This window comes from Haemorhous mexicanus, chromosome 34 (genome assembly GCF_027477595.1).
Source record: "Haemorhous mexicanus isolate bHaeMex1 chromosome 34, bHaeMex1.pri, whole genome shotgun sequence".
Lineage (NCBI taxonomy): Eukaryota > Metazoa > Chordata > Aves > Passeriformes > Fringillidae > Haemorhous > Haemorhous mexicanus.
This window is the reverse complement of record NC_082374.1, coordinates 1,807,911-1,828,419: the sequence shown is the minus strand read 5'-3', so window position 1 is coordinate 1,828,419 and position 20,509 is coordinate 1,807,911. Positions and strand designations below refer to the sequence as shown.

Sequence of the window (20,509 nt, the reverse complement as noted above, 5' to 3'; positions counted from 1 at the left end):
ATGGGTTGGGTTGGCTGGTCTTGGAGAGTCTTCCAGTCTTGGTCAATGTTACCGTCATGGGTCAGGTTGGGTTGATGTGGGGGGGCTTTTCCACCCTTGGTCAACACCATTGTCAATGTCATGGGTTGGGTTGGTTGGTTTTGGAAGATCTTCCAACCTTGGCCAACATCAACATCATGAGTTGGTTGAGCTGGTCACGGAGGAGCGTTCCCGGCGTCACCGGTGTCCCCTGTCCCGTGCCAGGTGTGCCAGCAGCCCGAGTGTGGCAAGTGCAAGGCGTGCCAGAACATGGTCAAGTTCGGGGGCAGCGGCCGCAGCAAGCAGGCGTGTCTGCAGAGGAGGTGGGTGGCCCTGTCCCCAACGTCCCTGTCCCCAAACCCCCCCGTCCCCATCCCTGAGCCCTCGGTGACATCCCCGGTGACGTCCCAGGTGTCCCAACCTGGCGGTGCGGGAGGCAGATGAGGATGAGGAGGTCGATGACAACATCCCCGAGATGCCCTCGCCCAAGAAGATGCTCCAGGGCCGTAAGAAGAAGCAGAACAAGAGCCGGATCTCCTGGGTCGGGGAGCCCATCAAGGTGAGGCACCTGGGCAGGTGAGGGGGCCTGGAAAGGTGAGGGGAACCCATCCAGGTGAGGGGACCTGGAAAGGTGAGGGGAACCCATCCGGGTGAGGGGACCTGGAAAGGTGAGGGGATGTGTCCAGGTGAGGGGAACCCATTCAGATGAGGGGACCTGGAAAGGTGAGGGGACGTGTCCAGGTGAGGGGAACCCATCCAGGTGAGGGGAACCCATCCAGATGAGGGGACCTGGAAAGGTGAGGGGACGTGTCCAGGTGAGGGGAACCCATTCAGATGAGGGGACCTGGAAAGGTGAGGAGAACCCATCCAGGTGAGGGGAACCCATCCAGGTGAGGGGAACCCATCCAGGTGAGGAGAACCCATCCAGGTGAGGGGAACCCATCCAGGTGAGGAGAACCCATCCAGGTGAGGCCAGAGTTGGATCTCATGGATGGGGGAACCCATCCAGGTGAGGGGAACCCATCCAGGTGAGGGGATCTGGCAAGGTGAGGGAACCCATCTAGGTGAGGTCACAGTTGGATCTCAGGGGTAAGAAAACCCATCCAGGTGAGGGGAACCCATCCAGGTAAGGGCCCCATCCAGGTGAGAGTCCCATCCAGGTGAGGGTCCCATCGAGGTGAGGGTCCCATCCAGGTGAGGGGAACCCATCCAGGTGAGGGTCCCATCGAGGTGAGGGTCCCATCCAGGTGAGGGGAACCCATCCAGGTGAGGGGAACCCATCCAGGTGAGGGCCCCATCCAGGTGAGGGGAACCCATCCAGGTGAGGGTCACCCATCCAGGTGAGGGCCCCATCCAGGTGAGGGCCCCATCCAGGTGAGGGCAACCCATCCAGGTGAGGAGAACCCATCCACGTGAGGGTCCCATCCAGGTGAGGGTCACCCATCCAGGTGAGGGCCCCATCCAGGTGAGGGTCCCATCCAGGTGAGGGTCCCATTGAGGTGAGGGTCCCATCCAGGTGAGGGGAACCCATCCAGGTGAGGAGAACCCATCCAGGTGAGGGTCCCATCCAGGTGAGGGCCCCATCCAGGTGAGGGTCCCATCCAGGTGAGGGTCACCCATCCAGGTGAGGGCCCCATCCAGGTGAGGCCGGTACCTGTGACCGCGCCCGTGCCCCGCAGAGCGACGGCAAGAAGGATTATTACCAACGCGTCTGCATCGACTCCGAGACCCTGGAGGTGGGCGACTGCGTGTCCGTGAGCCCCGACGACCCCACCAAGCCCCTCTACCTGGCCAGGTGGGTTGGGGATGTCCCCGATGATCCCACCAAGCCAGGTGGGCTCTCCATTCTCCCATGGGCTTGGGGACATCCCCAATGATCCCACCAAGCCAGGTGGGCTCTCCATTCTCCCGTGGGTTTGGGGACATCCCCGATGATCCCACCAAGCCAGGTGGGCTCTCTATTCTCCCATGGGTTTGGGGACACAGGGATGTCCCCAATGATCCCACCAAGCCAGGTGGGCTCTCCATTCTCCCATGGGTTTGGGGACATCCCTGATGATCCCACCAAGCCAGGTGGGCTCTCCATTCTCCCGTGGGTTTGGGGACACGGGGATGTCCCCAATGATCCCACCAAGCCAGGTGGGCTCTCCATTCTGCTGTGGGTTTGGGGACATCCCTGATGATGCCACCAAGCCAGGTGGGCTCTCCATTTTCCCACGGGCTTGGGGACATCCCCGATGATCCCACCAAGCCAGGTGGGCTCTCCATTCTGCTATGGGTTTGGGGACATCCCTGATGATCCCACCAAGCCAGGTGGGCTCTCCATTCTCCCATGGGTTTGGGGACGTCCCTGATGATCCCACCAAGCCAGGTGGGCTCTCCATTCTCCCATGGGCTTGGGGACATCCCCGATGATCCCACCAAGCCAGGTGGGTTCTCCATTCTGCTATGGGTTTGGGGACATCCCAGATGATCCCACCAAGCCAGGAGGGTTGTTCCTGGTCACATGGGGTTGGGGACATGAGGATGTCCCCAATGATGCCACCAAGCCAGGTGGGTTCTCCATTCTCCTATGGGTTTGGGGACGTCCCTGATGATCCCACCAAGCCAGGTGGGCTCTCCATTCTGCCATGGGCTTGGGGATGTCCCTGATGATGCCACCAAGCCAGGTGGGCTCTCCCTGCTCCCATGGGCTTGGGGACAGTTGGGACATCCCCTCTCACACCGTGACACCCCTCAGGGTGACGGCCATGTGGGAGGACAGCAGTGGCCAGATGTTCCACGCCCACTGGTTCTGCCCGGGCTCGGACACCGTCCTGGGGGCCACCTCGGACCCTCTGGAGCTGTTCCTGGTGGACGAGTGCGAGGACATGCAGCTGTCCTACATCCACGGCAAGGTCAACGTCATCTACAAGGCGCCCTCGGACAACTGGGCCATGGAGGTGGGGACAGCGCCGCGGGTCCGGCCGGTGCCGGCCAGCGCGGCCGATCGCGGCCACCCCGCTGGTCTTCTCCTTCAGGGCGGGCTGGACACGGAGATCAAGATGGTGGAAGATGATGGGAGGACCTACTTCTACCAGATGTGGTACGACCAGGAGTACGCGCGCTTCGAGAGCCCGCCCGGCACGCAGCCCACCGAGGACAACAAGTACAAGTCAGTTTTTGGGTGGAAAAACTGAAATTTTGGGTTCTTCCCACCTCCAAAGATGGATTTTGGTTTTGGAGAACCTGGTTGGCGGTGGTGTTCCGGCAGGTTCTGCATGAGCTGCGCGCGCCTGGACGAGGTGAGGCACAAGGAGATCCCCAAGGTGGCCGAGCCGCTGGAGGAGGCCGACGGCAAAATGTTCTACGCCGTGGCCACCAAGAACGGCGTCCAGTACCGGGTGGGGGACGGCGTCTACCTGCTGCCAGATGCCTTCTCCTTCAGGTGGGTTTGAGGAGCTCACCTTTGGGGTGGGATTTGGGGATTTTGGGGCTTTTCCCACCTGGCAGTGGAGGTCTGGTGTCCTGAAGTTCCGGAAGTTCGGCATCAAAATTGCCCCAGTTTTGGTTTTGTGTCGTTTGATTGAGAGGTGGCTCTGGTGGGATGATCCTGGTGCTGGTTTTTCTTGGGAGATGAATTGGGATTTTGGGAATGGCAGGATCAGAGAATTCAAGTTGGGAGATCCCTCTGAGATCCTGAGTTCCAAATTTTGGGGGATAAATTGGAATTATGGAGTTAAGGCTCTAAAACCCCTCCAAGATCCCTCAATTCCCAATCTCCACCCAACTTTTGGTGGACAAATCAAGTTCAAGGCTCTAAAACCCCTCCAAGATCCCTCAATTCTCGATCTCCACCCAACTTTTGGTGGACAAATCAAGTTCAAGGCTGTAAAACCCCTCCAAGATCCCTCAATTCCAACTCTCCACCCAACTTTTGGTGGACAAATTGGAATGATGGAATCATAGAACCAACTAAGGTTAGGAGACCTCACCAAGATCCCAAATTCCCAATCTCCACCCAACTTTTGGTGGACAAATTGAGCTCAAGGCTGTAAAACCCCTCCAAGACCCCTCAGTTCCAACTCTTCACCCAACTTTTGGTGGACAAATCAAGTTCAAGGCTGTAAAACCCCTCCAAGATCCTTAAATTCCCAATCTCCACCCAACTTTTGGTGGACAAATTGGAATTATGGAATCAGAGAACCAACTAAGGTTAGGAGACCTCACCAAGATCCCTCAATTCCCGATCTCCACCCAACTTTTGGTGGACAAATCAAGTTCAAGGCTGTAAAACCCCTCCAAGATCCCTCAATTCCAACTCTTCACCCAACTTTTGGTGGACAAATCAAGTTCAAGGCTGTAAAACCCCTCCCAGATCCTTCAATTCCAACTCTTCACCCAATTTTTGGTGGACAAATCGAGCTCAAGGCTGGAAAACCCCTCCAAGATCCCTCAATTCCCAATCTCCACCCAATTTTTGGTGGACAAATCAGACTCAAGGCTGTAAAACCCCTCCAAGACCCCTCAATTCCCAATCTCCACCCAACTTTTGGTGGACAAATCAAGTTCAAGGCTGTAAAACCCCTCCAAGATCCCTCAATTCCAACTCTTCACCCAACTTTTGGTGGACAAATTGGAATTACGGAATCATAGAACCAACTAAGGTTAGGAGACCTCACCAAGATCCCTCAATTCCCAATCTCCACCCAACTTTTGGTGGACAAATCGAGCTCAAGGCTGTAAAACCCCTCCCAGATCCTTCAATTCCAACTCTTCACCCAACTTTTGGTGGACAAATCGAGCTCAAGGCTGTAAAACCCCTCCCAGATCCTTCAATTCCAACTCTTCACCCAATTTTTGGTGGACAAATCAAGTTCAAGGCTGTAAAACCCCTCCAAGATCCCTCAATTCCAACTCTCCACCCAACTTTTGGTGGACAAATTGGAATTATGGAATCAGAGAACCAACTAAGGTTAGGAGACCTCACCAAGACCCCTCAATTCCCAATCTCCACCCAACTTTTGGTGGACAAATCAAGTTCAAGGCTCTAAAACCCCTCCAAGACCCCTCAGTTCCAACTCTTCACCCAACTTTTGGTGGACAAATTGAGCTCAAGGCTGTAAACCCCCTCCAAGCCCCCCCCTCCACCTCCCCCACCTCCACCTCCCGACGTTTTTGGGCCGTTTCTCCCGGTTCTGGCAGCGTGAAGCCGGCCAGCCCGGCCAAGAGGCCCAAGAAGGAGGCGGTGGACGAGGAGCTGCACCCCGAGCACTACCGGAAGTACTCGGAGTACATCAAGGGCAGCAACCTGGACGCGCCCGACCCGTTCCGCGTGGGCCGCATCAAGAGCATCTTCTGCAGCCTCCGCGGCAACGGCAAACCCAACGAGGCCGACATCAAGCTCTGCATCTACAAGTTCTACAGGTGCCAAATCCGGGCTCTTCTGGGGCGATTTGAGGGGTTTGGGAAGGGTTGGAGTTGGTGGTGGAAGGAGATTTTTGGTGGACTAAAGCTTTGGAGGTTCTTGGTTGACGTCTCCCGGTTTGGATGTTCCTTGTTGGACCTTCCCAAAATTGTTTGTTGGACCTTCCCAAAATCCCAACCCCCTTGTTGGACCTCTCCTAAAATCAGGAGGGTTGTCCCAGGCGTGGTGAGGCTGGTGGGCCTCAAAATTGGGAATTTTGTCCCCAAAGATGTCCTGAGACGTTTGAGATGTCCTTGGATTTCTTTGGATGGCTTTGGATTTTTTTTGGGTTCCTTTGGACATTTTGGGACATTTTTGGATGTCTTGGGACGTCTTGAGACGTCTTTGGACTTCTTTGGATGTCGTGGGAGATCTCTGGACGTCTTTGGACAGTTTTGGACATCTTGAGATGTCTTTGGACTTCTTTGGATGTGTTTGGATTTTTTTTGGGTTTCTTTGGACATTCTGAGACATTTTTGGATGTCCTGCACCATCTTGAGACATCTTTGGACTTCTTTGGATGTGTTTGGAATTTTGGGACATTTTTGGATGTCCTGGGACGTCTTGAGATGTCTTTGGACTTCTTTGGATGGCTTTGGATTTTTTTGGGGGTTTCTTTGGACATTTTGGGACATTTTTGGATGTCCTGGGACGTCTTGAGACGTCTTTGGACTTCTTTGGATGTCGTGGGAGGTCTCTGGACGTCTTTGGACAGTTTTGGACATCTTGAGACATCTTGGCACTTCTTTGGATGTGTTTGGAATTTTGGGACATTTTTGGATGTTCTGGGACATCTTGAGATGTCTTTGGACTTCTTTGGATGTGTTTGGAAATTTTTGGGTTTCTTTGGACATTCTGAGACATTTTTGGATGTCCTGCACCATCTTGAGACGTCTTTAGGCTTCTTTGGATGTATTTGGAATTTTGGGACATTTTTGGATGTCTTGGGACATCTTGAGATGTCTTTGGATTTCTTTGGATGTCGTGGGAGATCTCTGGATGTCTTTGGACAGTTTTGGACATCTTGAGATGTTTTTGGACTTCTTTGAACATGTTTGGAAATTTTTGTGTTCCTTTGGACATTTTGGGACATTTTTGGATGTTCTGGGACATCTTGAGACGTCTTTGGACTTCTTTGGATGTGTTTGGAATTTTGGGACATTTTTGGATGTCCTGGGATGTCTTGAGATGTCTTTGGATTTCTTTGGATGGCTTTGGATTTTTTTGGGGTTTCTTTGGACATTTTGGGACATTTTTGGATGTCTTGGGACATCTTGAGACGTCTTTGGACTTCTTTGGTTGTATTTGGAATTTTGGGACATTTTTGGATGTCCTGGGACATCTTGAGATGTCTTTGGACTTCTTTGAATGGCTTTGGATTTTTTTTGGGTTCCTTTGGACATTTTGGGACATTTTTGGATGTCCTGGGACGTCTTGAGATGTCTTTGGACTTCTTTGGATGTCGTGGGAGGTCTCTGGACGTCTTTGGACAGTCTTGAGATGTTTTTGGACTTCTTTGGATGGCTTTGGATTTTTTTTGGGTTCCTTTGGACATTTTGGGACATTTTTGGATGTCCTGGGACATCTTGAGACGTCTTTGGACTTCTTTGGATGTCGTGGGAGGTCTCTGGACATCTTTGGACAGTTTTGGACATCTTGAGACGTCTTTGGACTTCTTCGGATGTGTTTGGATTTTTTTTGGGTTTCTTTGGACATTTTGGGACATTTTTGGATGTCCTGGGACATCTTGAGACGTCTTTGGACTTCTTTGGATGTCGTGGGAGGTCTCTGGACATCTTTGGACATCTCTGGATGCCTCAACCTCCCTAAACCCCTTTTTCCTCAACCCCCTCCCCCTCCCACCTCCAACCTTCTCTCCATCCCACCCAAAATCCCTTCTCCAAACCCCCAACCCCACCAAGAGCACCACCCACCTTGGTTCCCCCCCACCCAATCCCGGCCGTCTTCTGGAAACTTCCAGGCCCGAGAACACCCACAAGTCCACCAAGGCGAGCTACCACGCCGACATCAACCTGCTCTACTGGAGTGACGAGGAGGCCACCGTGGAGTTCCGGGCGGTCCAGGGCCGCTGCTCCGTGGTCTACGGCGAGGACCTGACCGAGAGCATCCAGGACTACTCGGCCGGGGGCCTGGACCGCTTCTACTTCCTGGAGGTGAGGGAACCAGCGGGTTCCAGGGGGGCAGGAGAGGGCTGGAGACACCTGGGATGGAGAAACATCTGAGGTTCTGGTGTCTCCAGGTGGGTTTTCCTCCAGGGGTTGGATCTGGGGCCGGTTCTGAGATTTTGGAGAGTAAACTTTGGGTGCTGAACTGGGGTTTTTAAGGATCTGGATGAGGTCCTGGAGGTCTGGATGGGTTCCTGGGGGTCTGGATGGGTTTTTGGAGGTCTGGATGAGTTCCTGGAGGTCTGGATGGGTTCCTGGAGGTGTGGATGGGTTCTTGGAGGTCTGGATGGGTTCCTGAGGGTCTGGATGGGTTCCTGGAGGTCTGGATGGGTTCCTGGAGGTCTGGATGGGTTCCTGGAGGTCAGGATGAGTTCCTGGAGGTGTGGATGGGTTCTTGGAGGTCTGGATGAGTTCCTGGGGGTCTGGATGGGTTCCTGGAGGTTTGGATGTGTTCCTGGGGGTCTGGATGGGTTCCTGGAGGTTTGGATGTGTTCCTGGGGGTCTGGATGGGTTCCTGTGGGTCTGGATGGGTTCCTGGAGGTGTGGATGAGTTCCTGGAGGTCTGGATGGGTTCCTGGAGGTCTGGATGAGTTCCTGGAGGTCTGGATGGGTTCTTGGAGGTCTGGATGAGTTCCTGGAGGTCTGGATGGGTTCCTGGAGTTGTGGATGAGTTCCTGGAGGTCTGGATGGGTTCCTGGAGGTCTGGATGAGTTCCTGGGGGTCTGGATGAGTTCCTGGAGGTCTGGATGGGTTCCTGGAGGTCTGGATGGGTTCCTGGGGGTCTGGATGGGTTCCTGGGGGTCTGGATGAGTTCCTGGAGGTCTGGATGAGTTCCTGGAGGTCTGGTTGAGTTCCTGGATGGGTTCCTGGGGGTCTGGATGGGTTCCTGGATGAGTTCCTGGAGGTCTGGATGGGTTCCTGAGGGTCTGGATGGGTTTTTGGAGGTCTGGATGAGTTCCTGGAGGTCTGGATGAGTTCCTGGAGATCTGGAGACCCCAGTGATGGTGTAGAGTTGGGGTTCTGTTGAAATGGGGATTTTTGGGTTTTTTTCCAGGCTTACAATGCCAAAACCAAGAGCTTTGAGGATCCTCCCAACCACGCCCGGAGCTCCGGGAACAAAGGGAAGGGGAAGGGGAAAGGGAAAGGTGAGGCTGGAAAAGGGCTGGAAAAAGGTTGGGAAAGGGGTGGGAAAAGGGTGGGAAAAGGATGGAAATGGGGTGGAAAAGGCAGGGAAAAGGGGTGGAAAAGGGGTGGAAATGGGGTAGAAAAGAGGTGGGGAAGGGGCTGGAAATGGGGCAGAAAATGGGGCAGAAAATGGGTAAAAAAGGGCAGAAAATGGGTGAAAAAGGGGAAGAAATTGGATAAAAAGGGGCAGGAAATGGGTAAAAAAGGGACTAAAAATGGGGTGGAAAAGAGGTGGGGAAGGGGCTGGAAATGGGGCAGAAAATGGGGCAGAAAATGGGTGAAAAAGGGCAGAAAATGGGTAAAAAAGGGCAGAAAATGGGTGAAAAATGGCCGAAAAGGGTCTGGGAGGTGATGAATGACCGGAAGAGGAGGAGGAGGAGGAGGAAGAGCAGGGGCTGAGCCGTCCCTGGCTGGGTTTTGCAGGGAAGGGCAAGGGGAGGGCGGCGAGCGCGGAGCCGAGCGAGCAGGAGCCGGCCAAGCTGCAGGTGCCCAAGCTGAGGACTCTGGACGTCTTCTCCGGCTGTGGAGGCCTCTCCGAGGGCTTCCACCAGGCAGGTGAGGTCCAGCTCGTGGAGCTGGGAAAGGTCTCAGGGGTTGGAAGATCTGCTGGAGGTTCCCAGTGCCCGACCCTGGCTGTTCCCACCTGGCTCTGGGCATTCCCACCCAGTTCTGGGCATTTCCATCCAGCCGTGGGCATTCCCAGGGCCTGGCACTGACCATTCCCACCCAACCCTGACCATCCCTGACCATTCCCACCCAACCCTGACCATCCCTGACCATCCCTGACCATTCCCACCCATCCCTGACCATCCCTGACCATCCCTGACCATTCCTGACCATCCCCACCCATCCCTGACCATCCCCACCCCTCCCTGACCATCCCTGACCATTCCCACCCATCCCTGACCATCCCTGACCATTCCCACCCAACCCTGACCATTCCTGACCATTCCCACCCCTCCCTGACCATCCCTGACCATTCCCACCCATCCCTGACCATACCTGACCATTCCCACCCATCCCTGACCATTCCCACCCATCCCTGACCATTCCCACCCATCCCTGACCATCCCTGACCATTCCCACCCAACCCTGACCATTCCCACCCATCCCTGACCATTCCCACCCCTCCCTGACCATCCCTGACCATCCTTGACCATTCCCACCCATCCCTGACCATCCCTGACCATCCCTGACCATTCCCACCCATCCCTGACCATCCCTGACCATTCCCACCCCTCCCTGACCACCCCGTGGTGCCCTCAGGGGTCTCGGAGACGCTCTGGGCCATCGAGATGTGGGAGCCGGCGGCGCAGGCGTTCCGCCTCAACAACCCCGGCACCACGGTCTTCACCGAGGACTGCAACGTGCTCCTCAAGCTGGTCATGGCCGGCGAGAAGACCAACTCCTTGGGCCAGAAGCTGCCCCAGAAGGGCGACGTGGAGATGCTCTGTGGTGGCCCCCCGTGCCAGGGCTTCAGCGGCATGAACCGCTTCAACTCCCGCACCTACTCCAAGTTCAAGAACTCCCTGGTGGTCTCCTTCCTCAGGTGGGTCTGGAGGGGCTTTCTGGGAGGTGAGACCTCGTCTGGTGGGGCTTTTTGGGAGGTGAGACCTCGTCTGGTGGGTCTGGAGGGGGTTTTGGGGAGGTGAGACCTCGTCTGGTGGGTCTGGAGGGGCTTTTTGGGAGGTGAGACCTCGTCTGGTGGGTCTGGAGGGGCTTTTTGGGAGGTGAGACCTCGTCTGGTGTCCTCTGGTGGGTCTGGAGGGGGTTTTTGGGAGGTGAGACCTCGTCTGGTGGGTCTGGAGGGGCTTTTTGGGAGGTGAGACCCCATCTGGTGGGTCTGGAGAGGCTTTCTGGGAGGTGAGACCTCGTCTGGTGGGTCTGGAGGGGCTTTCTGGGAGGTGAGACCTCGTCTGGTGGGTCTGGAGGGGCTTTTTGGGGAGGTGAGACCTCGTCTGGTGGGTCTGGAGGGGGTTTTTGGGGAGGTGAGACCTCGTCTGGTGGGTCTGGAGGGGGTTTTTGGGGAGGTGAGACCTCGTCTGGTGGGTCTGGAGGGGGTTTTTGGGAGGTGAGACCTCGTCTGGTGGGTCTGGAGGGGCTTTCTGGGAGGTGAGACCTCGTCTGGTGGGTCTGGAGGGGGTTTTGGGGAGGTGAGACCTCGTCTGGTGGGTCTGGAGGGGGTTTTGGGGAGGTGAGACCTCGTCTGGTGGGTCTGGAGGGAGTTTTTGGGAGGTGAGACCTCGTCTGGTGGGGCTTTTTGGGAGGTGAGACCTCGTCTGGTGGGTCTGGAGGGGGTTTTGGGGAGGTGAGACCTCGTCTGATGGGTCTGGAGGGGGTTTTTGGGAGGTGAGACCTCATCTGGTGGGTCTGGAGGGGGTTTTGGGGAGGTGAGACCTCGCCTGGTGGGTCTGGAGGGGGTTTGGGAGGTGAGACCCCATCTGGTGTCCTCTGCTGGGTCTGGAGGGGGTTTTTGGGAGGTGAGACCTCGTCTGGTGGGTCTAGAGGGGGTTTTTGAGAGGTGAGACCCCATCTGGTGTCCTCTGGTGGGTCTGGAGGGGGGTTTTGGGAGGTGAGACCCCATCTGGTGTCCTCTGGTGGGTCTGGAGAGGGTTTTTGGGAGGTGAGACCCCATCTGGTGTCCTCTGGTGGGTCTGGAGGGGGTTTTTGGGGCGATGGAGAGGACTTTTGGGGTGAGACCCCATCCGGTGTCCCCTGGCCACCGCGCTGTCCCCGCAGTTACTGCGATTATTACCGGCCGCGCTTCTTCCTGCTGGAGAACGTCCGGAATTTCGTGTCCTTCAAGAGGTCCATGGTGCTCAAGCTGACCCTGCGCTGCCTGGTGCGCATGGGCTACCAGTGCACCTTCGGGGTGCTCCAGGTGGGTTCTCCAGGGCTGCTTTTTGGGGACAAAAACCCCTTTTTTGGCACCCCAAGGAACGTCCGTCGTGTCGCTCCTTGGGGACGTTCCCAGAGGAGTTGTTCGTTGGGGATTGGCCCCTTCCCGGTTGGTCAGGTGGTCCTTCAAGGGGGGAGTTGACTCCTTGGGTGGCTTTGGGGACATTTCCAGAGGGGACAGGTTCTCCAGAGGAGGAATTGGCTCCTTGGGTGGCTTTGGGGACATTTCCAGAGGGGACAGGTTCTCCAGAGGAGGAATTGGCTCCTTGGGTGGCTTTGGGGACATTCCCACCATAATTCCCTCAGGAACTGTCCCCTGGGTGGCTCTGGGGACATTCCCACCCCTGTCCCTCAGGAACTGTCCCCTGGGTGGCTCTGGGGACATTCCCATCTCCACGTGGCCATGGCCACCCCAGGAGCTGTCCCCTTTGGGTGGCTCTGGGGACATTCCCATCTCCATGAAGGCTCCACATGGCCACGGCCACCCCTGTCCCTCAGGAGCTGTCCCCTTGGGTGGCTCTGGGGACATTCCCATCTCCATGAAGGCTCCACATGGCCATGGCCACCACAGTTCCCTCAGGACCTGTCCCTTTGGGTGGCTCTGGGGACGTTCCCATCTCCATGAAGGCTCCACATGGCCACGGCCACCCCTGTCCCTGAGGACCTGTCCCCTGGGGTGGCTCTGGGGACGTTCCCACCCCCTCCAAGGACCCCTGGGGTGGCTCTGGGGGCATCTCCACCCCTGTCCCTCAGGAACTCTCCCCTTGGGTGGCTCTGGGGACGTTCCCATCTCCATGAAGGCTCCACATGGCCATGGCCACCACAGTTCCCTCAGGAGCTGTCCCCTGGGGTGGCTCTGGGGACATTCCCACCCCTGTCCCTCAGGAACTGTCCCCTGGGGTGGCTCTGGGGACATTCCCATCTCCATGTGGCCATGGCCACCCCAGGAGCTGTCCCCTGCAGAAGCAGAGCTGTCCCCTTTGGGTGGCTCTGGGGACGTTCCCATCTCCATGAAGGCTCCACATGGCCACGGCCACCCCTGTCCCTCAGGAACTGTCCCCTGGGGTGGCTCTGGGGACATTCCCACCCCCTCCAAGGACCCCTGGGGTGGCTCTGGGGACATCTCGACCCCTGTCCCTCAGGACCTGTCCCCTTGGGTGGCTCTGGGGACATTCCCATCTCCATGAAGGCTCCACATGGCCATGGCCACCACAGTTCCCTCAAGACCTGTCCCCTTGGTGGCTCTGGGGACATTCCCACCCCCTCCAAGGACCCCTGGGGTGGATCTGGGGACATCTCCACCCCTGTCCCTCAGGAACTGTCCCCTGGGGTGGCTCTGGGGACATTCCCACCCCTGTCCCTCAGGACCTGTCCCCTGGGGTGGCTCTGGGGACATTCCCACCCCCTCCAAGGACCCCTGGGGTGGCTCTGGGGACACTCCCATCTCCATGAAGGCTCCACATGGCCACCACAGTTCCCTGAGGAGCCGTCCCCCGGGGCGGCCGGGCTGTGTCCCCGGCGGGTGACGGCGCTGTCCCCGCAGGCCGGGCAGTACGGCGTGGCGCAGACGCGGCGCCGCGCCATCGTGCTGGCGGCGGCGCCGGGCGAGAAGCTGCCCATGTTCCCCGAGCCCCTGCACGTGTTCGCGCCGCGCGCCTGCCAGCTCAGCGTCGTGGTGGACGACAAGAAGTTCGTCAGCAACATCACCCGGTGGGTGGGAGCCCGGGAACGCCGGGGAACGCCGGGAACGCCGGGAACGCCGGCCCGGGCGGGAACTCCGGCTCGGGAATTCCCAGTTGGGGATTCCGTGCTGGGAATTTGGCACTTGGGGATTCGGTGTTGGGAACTGGGCGTTGGGAATTTCGTGCTGGGAATTTGGCACTTGGGGATTCGGTGTTGGGAACTGGGCGTTGGGGATTCCGTGCTGGGAATTCGGCACTTGGGGATTCGGTGTTGGGAACTGGGCGTTGGGAATTTCGTGCTGGGAATTTGGCACTTGGGGATTCGGTGTTGGGAATTCCGTGCTGGGAATTTGGCACTTGGGGATTGGGTGTTGGGAATTCCGTGCTGGGAATTTGGCACTTGGGGATTCGGCGTTGGGAATTCCGTGCTGGGAATTTGGCACTTGGGGATTCGGTGTTGGGAACTGGGCGTTGGGAATTTCGTGCTGGGAATTTGGCACTTGGGGATTCGGCGTTGGGAATTCCGTGCTGGGAATTTGGCACTTGGGGATTGGGTGTTGGGAACTGGGCGTTGGGAATTCCGTGCTGGGAATTTGGCACTTGGGAATTCGGCGTTGGGGATTCCGTGCTGGAAATTTGGCACTTGGGGATTCGGTGTTGGGAACTGGGCGTTGGGAATTCACTGTTGGGAATTCCGTGCTGGGAATTTGGCACTTGGGGATTCGGTGTTGGGGATTCCGTGCTGGGAATTTGGCACTTGAGGATTCGGTGTTGGGAATTTGGCACTTGGGAATTCCGTGCTGGGAATTTGGCACTTGGGAATTTGGCACTTGGGAATTCCGTGCTGGGAATTTGGCACTTGGGAATTCAGTGTTGGGAACTGGGCGTTGGGAATTCCGTGCTGGGAATTTGGCACTTGGGGATTCGGTGTTGGGAATTGGGCGTTGGGAATTCACTGTTCGGAATTTGGCACTTGAGGATTCGGTGTTGGGAACTGGGCGTTGGGAATTCCGTGCTGGGAATTTGGCACTTGGGGATTGGGTGTCAGAGATTCCATTTTGGGAATTTGGCACTTGGGGATTCCAGTTTAGGAATTTGGCACTTGGGGATTCGGTGTTGGGAATTCTGAGTTGGGAGCTCTGAGTTGGGAATTCTGAGTTGGGAGCTCTGAGTTTGCGGTTCAAATTTGGGAGCTCCAAGTTGGGAGCTCCAAGTTGGGAGCTCCGAGTTGGGAATTCCAAGCTGGGAATTCCGAGCTGGGAATTGTGCCCCCCTCAGGACGTACTCGGGCCCGTTCCGCACCATCACGGTGCGGGACACGATGTCGGACCTGCCGGAGATCCGGAACGGCGCCTCGGCGCTGGAGATCTCCTACAACGGCGAGCCCCAGTCGTGGTTCCAGCGCCAGATCCGCGGCTCCCAGTACCAGCCCATCCTCAGGGATCACATCTGCAAGGTGGGAATGGCGGCAGCAGGATCCACCGGATCCCACCGGAGCGGCCCCGCGGCTTCCCGGGGTGGCCTTGCCCGAAATCGGGATGGGGGAGCCGTGGGAATGGTGGAGGTGGGAGTGGTGGGTTTGGGAATGGTGGAGGTGGGAATGGTGGAGCTGATGGGAATGGTGGGGGTGGGAATGGTGGGGGTGGGAATGGTGGATTTGGGAATGGTGGAGGTGGTGGGAATGGTGGAGGTGATGGGAATGTGGATTTGGGAATGATGGATTTAGGAATGGTGGAGCTGATGGGAATGGTGGAGGTGATGGGAATGGTGGGTTTGGGAATGGTCCATTTGGGAATTGCAGAGGTGATGGGAATGGTGGGTTTGGGAATGGCGGAGGTGATGGGAATGGTGGATTTGGAATGGTGGGTTTGGGAATGGTGGAGGTGATGGCAATGGTGGATTTGGGAATGGTGGAGGTGATGGGAATGGTGGGTTTGGGAATGGTGGATTTGGGAATTGCGGAGGTGATAGGAGTGATGGATTTGGGAATGGTGGAGGTGATGGGAGTGGTGGGAATGGTGGATTTGGGAATGGCGGAGGTGATGGCAATGGTGGATTTGGGAATGGCGGAGGTGATGGCAATGGTGGATTTGGGAATGGTGTCCAACATCCCCCACGGATTCCCACCGTCCCCCACCGATGCCCCCCATCCCCGCCGGGCCCGCGGTGACGCCGGGCTGGCCGCGGCAGGACATGAGCGCGCTGGTGGCGGCGCGGATGCGGCACATCCCGCTGGCGCCCGGCTCCGACTGGCGGGACCTGCCCAACATCGAGGTGCGCCTCTCGGACGGCACCAGCACCAGGAAGCTGCGCTACACCCACCACGAGCGCAAGAACGGCCGCAGCAGCTCCGGCGCCCTGCGCGGCGTCTGCTCCTGCGCCGAAGGTGCGTGGTGGACCTCTGTAAACACGTCGCCATCTGGGCTGGAGTTGTCTTTTTTCCCAAATTCCGGGTTTTTTTTTTTGTTTTTGGCGTTTCCCAGGGAAGCCGTGCGACCCGGCCGACCGGCAGTTCAACACGCTCATCCCGTGGTGCCTCCCGCACACCGGCAACCGGCACAACCACTGGGCCGGGCTCTACGGGCGCCTGGAGTGGGACGGCTTCTTCAGCACCACCGTCACCAACCCCGAGCCCATGGGCAAGCAGGTGGGCGTGGGGCACCGCGGGCGCCACCGGCGGGAGGGGTCGGGGGGGTGTCCGGTGGTCATCGGTGTCCCAGCCCTTGGGTGGGCTTGGTGGTGGTGGTGGTGACCAATGGCCACCATGTCCCACTTGGGTGGGGTTGGTGGTGGTGACCAATGGCCACCATGTCCCAATTGGGTGGGGTTGGTGGTGGTGACCAATGGCCGCCATGTCCCAGCCCTTGGGTGGGGTTGGTGGTGGTGGTGGTGACCAATGGCTGCCATGTCCCAAGCCTTGAAGGTTCTCAGTGGTCATCATTGTCCCAGCTCTTGGGTGGGCTTGGTGGTGGTGGTGGTGACCAATGGCTGCCATGTCCCAAGCCTTGAAGGTTCTCAGTGGTCATCATTGTCCCAGCTCTTGGGTGGGCTTGGTGGTGGTGGTGGTGACCAATGGCCGCCATGTCCCAACCCTTGAAGGTTCCCAGTGGTCATCGTTGGCCCAGCCCTTGGGTGGGCTTGGTGGTGGTGACCAATGGCCGCCATGTCCCAACCCTTGAAGGTTCTCAGTGGTCATCGGTGTCCCAGCCCTTGGGTGGGGTTGGTGGAGGTCTCCAATGTCCAACTCTTGAAGGTTCCCAGTGGTCATCGTTGGCCCAGCCCTTGGGTGGAGTCGGTCATGGTGTCCAGTGGTCATCGTTGTCCCAGCCCTTGATGGTGGCCAATGGTCATTGTCCCAAAAGTTGGGTGGGGTTGGTGGTGGTGTCCAGTGGCCACCATGTCTCAATGGTTGGGTGTGGTGGTCTCCAGTGTCCGCCATGTTGGGTGTGATGGTTTCTGGTGGCCCCCCCACTGGGTGTGGTGGCCCCCATGTCCCCCCGTGGGTGTGGTGGTCACCAATGTCCGCCATGTTGGATGTGATGGTCACCAATGTCTGCCATGTTGGATGTGATGGTCTCTGGTGGCCGCCATGTCCCAACGGTTGGGTGTGGTGCCCCCATGTCCCCCACGTTAGATGTGGTGGCCCCCATGTCCCCCCGTGGGTGTGGTGGTCACCAATGTCCACCATGTTGGATGTGATGGTCTCTGGTGGCCGCCATGTCCCAACGGTTGGGTGTGGTGGTCCCCATGTCCCAAGGGCTGGGTGTGGTGGCCCCCACGCTGGGTGTGGTGGCCCCCATGTCCCCCATGTTGGGTGTGGTGGCCCCCATGTCCCAAGGGTTGGGTGTGGTGGCCCCCACGCTGGGTGTGGTGGCCCCCATGTCCCAACGGTTGGGTGTGGTGGTCACCAATGTCCTCCATGTTGGGTATGATGGTTTCTGGTGGCCCCCATGTCCCAAGGGCTGGGTGTGGTGGCCCCCATGTCCCCCACATTAGATGTGGTGGCCCCCATGTCCCAGGGGCTGGGTGTGGTGGCCCCCCCCGGGTGTGGTGGTCCCCATGTCCCAATGGCTGGGTGTGGTGGTCCCCATGTCCCAAGGGCTGGGTGTGGTGGCCCCCACGCTGGGTGTGGTGGCCGCCATGTCCCAAGGGCTGGGTGTGGTGGCCCCCATGTCCCCCACGTTAGATGTGGTGGCCCCCATGTCCCCCACGCTGGGTGTGGTGGCCCCCACGCTGGGTGTGGTGGCCCCCATGTCCCAGGGGCTGGGTGTGGTGGTCTCTGGTGGCCCCCATGTCCCAACGGTTGGGTGTGGTGGTCACCAATGTCCTCCATGTTGGGCATGATGGTTTCTGGTGGCCGCCATGTCCCAAGGGCTGGGTGTGGTGGCCCCCCTGCTTGGTGTGGTGGCCGCCATGTCCCAAGGGCTGGGAGGGGTGGCCCCCATGTCCCAGGGGCTGGGTGTGGTGGCCCCCACGCTGGGTGTGGTGGTCCCCATGTCCCAAGGGCTGGGTGTGGTGGCCCCCATGTCCCCTCCGCTGGGGGTGGTGGCCCCCATGTCCCAAGGGCTGGGTGTGGTGGCCCCCCTGCTGGGTGTGGTGGCCCCCATGTTGGATGTGGTGGCCGCCATGTCCCAAGGGCTGGGTGTGGTGGCCCCCCTGCTGGGTGTGGTGGCTGCCATGTCCCAGGGGCTGGGTGTGGTGGCCCCCCCGGTGGCTGTGGTGGCCCCGATGTCCCCGTGGTGTGACAGTGTCTGGTGGCCGTTGCAGGGCCGGGTGCTGCACCCCGAGCAGCACCGCGTGGTCAGCGTGCGGGAGTGCGCGCGCTCCCAGGGCTTCCCCGACACCTTCCGGCTCTTCGGCAACATCCTGGACAAGCACAGGCAGGTGCGTGCCACCTGGGCCTGGCCCCTTGTCCCTTTGTCCCCTTGTCCTCTTGTCCCCTTGTCCATTGTCCCCTTGTCCCCTTGTCCCTTGTCCCTTTGTCCCATTATCCCTTTGTCCCTTTGTCCCTTTGTCCTCTTGTCCCTTTGTCCCTTTGTCCCTTTGTCCTTTTGTCCCATTGTCCTTTGTCCTCTTGTCCCATTGTCCTTTTGTCCCATTGTCCTTTTGTCCCATTGTCCTTTGTCCTCTTGTCCATTGTCCCTTTGTCCCCTTGTCTATTGTCCCTTTGTCCCCTTGTCCCATTATCCCTTTGTCCTCTTATCCCATTGTCACTTTGTCTCTTTGTCTCCTTGTCCATTGTCCCCTTGTCTATTGTCCCCTTGTCCTCTTGTCCCATTGTCCCATTCTCCCTTTGTCTCCTTGTCCATTGTCCCTTTGTCCCCTTGTCCCCTGTCTGTCCTGCTGTCCCTCTGCCATGTCTGTCTGTCCCTCTGTCCCCTGTCTGTCCCTCTGCCACGTCTGTCTGTCCCTCTGTCCCCTGTCTGTCCCTCTGTCTCTCTCTGCCATGTCTGTCTGTCCCTCTGTCCCCTGTCCCCTGTCCCCTGTCTGTCCCTCCCTGCCACGTCTGTCTGTCCCTCTGTCCCCTGTCCCCTGTCTGTCCCTCCCTGCCACGTCTGTCTGTCCCTCTGTCCCCTGTCCCCTGTCTGTCCCTCCCTGCCACGTCTGTCTGTCCCTCTGTCCCCTGTCCCCTGTCTGTCCCTCCCTGCCACGTCTGTCTGTCCCTCTGTCTCCTGTCCCCTGTCTGTCCCTCCCTGCCACATCTCTCTGTCCGTCTGTCCCCTGTCCCCTGTCTGTCCCTCCCTGCCACGTCTCTCTGTCCCTCTGTCCCCTGTCCCCTGTCTGTCCCTCCCTGCCACGTCTGTCTGTCCCTCTGTCCCCTGTCCCCTGTCTGTCCCTCCCTGCCACGTCTGTCTGTCCGTCTGTCCCAGGTGGGGAACGCGGTGCCCCCTCCCCTGGCCAAGGCCATCGGGCTGGAGATCAAGGCCTGCGCTGCGGCCAAGCTGCGCCAGGACACGGCCGGTGAGTGACCGCCCACAGTGTCCCCAGGTGTCCCCAAGGTGTCCCCAAGGTGTCCCCACGGTGTCCCCAGGGTGTCCTCAAGGTGTCCTCAAGGTGTCACCACAGTGTCCCTGCAGTGTCTCCACAGTGTCCCTGTGGTGTCACCATTGTGTCCCCAAGGTGTCCCCAGGGTGTCCTCAAGGTGTCCCCAAGTGTCCCCAGGGTGTCCCCAAAGTGTCCCCACGGTGTCCCCAAGGTGTTGCCAAGATGTCACCACAGTGTCCCCAAGTGTCCCCAAGGTGTTCCCAGGGTGTCCTCAAGGTGTCCCCAAGGTGTCCCCAGGGTGTCACCATTGTGTCCCCAAGGTGTCCCCAAGGTGTCCCCACAGTGTCCCCAAGGTGTCCCCACAGTTTCCCCAGGGTGTCACCACAGTGTCACTGCAGTGTCCCCGTGGTGTCCCCGAGGTGTCACTGTGGTGTCCCTGCAGTGTCCCCTCCCTGTGCCCTCTCTGTCCCCACAGGTTCCCTCGCTGTCCCCGGGGTGTCCCCGTGCTGTCCCCTCCCTGTCCCCCCCCGTGTCACCCCCATTGTCCCGCAGGTCCCCTCGCTGTCCCCGGGGTGTCCCCATGGTGTCCCCTCCCTGTCCCCGCGTGTCACCCCCATTGTCCCGCAGGTCCCCGCGCTGTCCCGGAGCCGTCGGGCGCCGCCTGAGCCGGAGCGGAGCCGGGGGGGGGGGGAGGGGCGGGGGGGGCGGGGCTTTGCCTTTTTCGCCTTTTTTGCCTTTTTTTTCCCATTTTCCCCTTTTTATTCCTTTTTTTTTCTTCTTTCCCCCTTCTTTTTTTTCTTTTTATTCCCCTTTTTTTTTCTTTTATTCCCTTTTCCCCCTTCTTTTATTTCCCTTTTTCCTTCTTTTATTTCCCTTTCTTTTTCTTTTTTCCCTTCTTTCTTCTTTTTTCTTTTTTTTCCTTTTCCTTCTTTTACTTCCCCTTTTTTCCTCTTTTATTTCCACCCTTTCTTTTTTCCCCCTTTTTTCTTTTTTTTTTGTTTTTTATTCCCCTTTTTTCCCCCTTCTTTTATTTCCCCTTTTTTCTTTTTCCCCTTTTCCTTCTTTTATTTCCCCTTTCCTTCTTTTATTTCCTTTTTTTTTCTTTTTCC

At 58.1% G+C, this 20,509-nt stretch overlaps 1 protein-coding gene across 1 annotated transcript in view; it reads left to right on the top strand.

Moving 5' to 3' along the window:
* Positions 1-20,097, top strand: part of DNMT1 (DNA methyltransferase 1) — a 40,088-nt gene extending 19,991 nt beyond the window's left edge. The window contains exons 16-34 of the mRNA XM_059872141.1: positions 244-341; positions 430-577; positions 1,698-1,813; positions 2,759-2,960; positions 3,039-3,172; positions 3,272-3,445; positions 5,203-5,424; positions 7,446-7,638; positions 8,705-8,795; positions 9,259-9,390; positions 10,102-10,384; positions 11,575-11,716; positions 13,277-13,443; positions 14,694-14,871; positions 15,606-15,801; positions 15,899-16,062; positions 18,183-18,299; positions 19,286-19,376; positions 20,028-20,097. Coding sequence (XP_059728124.1) covers positions 244-341; positions 430-577; positions 1,698-1,813; positions 2,759-2,960; positions 3,039-3,172; positions 3,272-3,445; positions 5,203-5,424; positions 7,446-7,638; positions 8,705-8,795; positions 9,259-9,390; positions 10,102-10,384; positions 11,575-11,716; positions 13,277-13,443; positions 14,694-14,871; positions 15,606-15,801; positions 15,899-16,062; positions 18,183-18,299; positions 19,286-19,376; positions 20,028-20,065 — 2,886 coding nt within the window. The 3' untranslated portion in view covers positions 20,066-20,097. The remainder of the gene's footprint in view (positions 1-243; positions 342-429; positions 578-1,697; positions 1,814-2,758; positions 2,961-3,038; positions 3,173-3,271; positions 3,446-5,202; positions 5,425-7,445; positions 7,639-8,704; positions 8,796-9,258; positions 9,391-10,101; positions 10,385-11,574; positions 11,717-13,276; positions 13,444-14,693; positions 14,872-15,605; positions 15,802-15,898; positions 16,063-18,182; positions 18,300-19,285; positions 19,377-20,027) is intronic.
* The last annotated feature ends 412 nt before the right edge of the window (positions 20,098-20,509 follow it).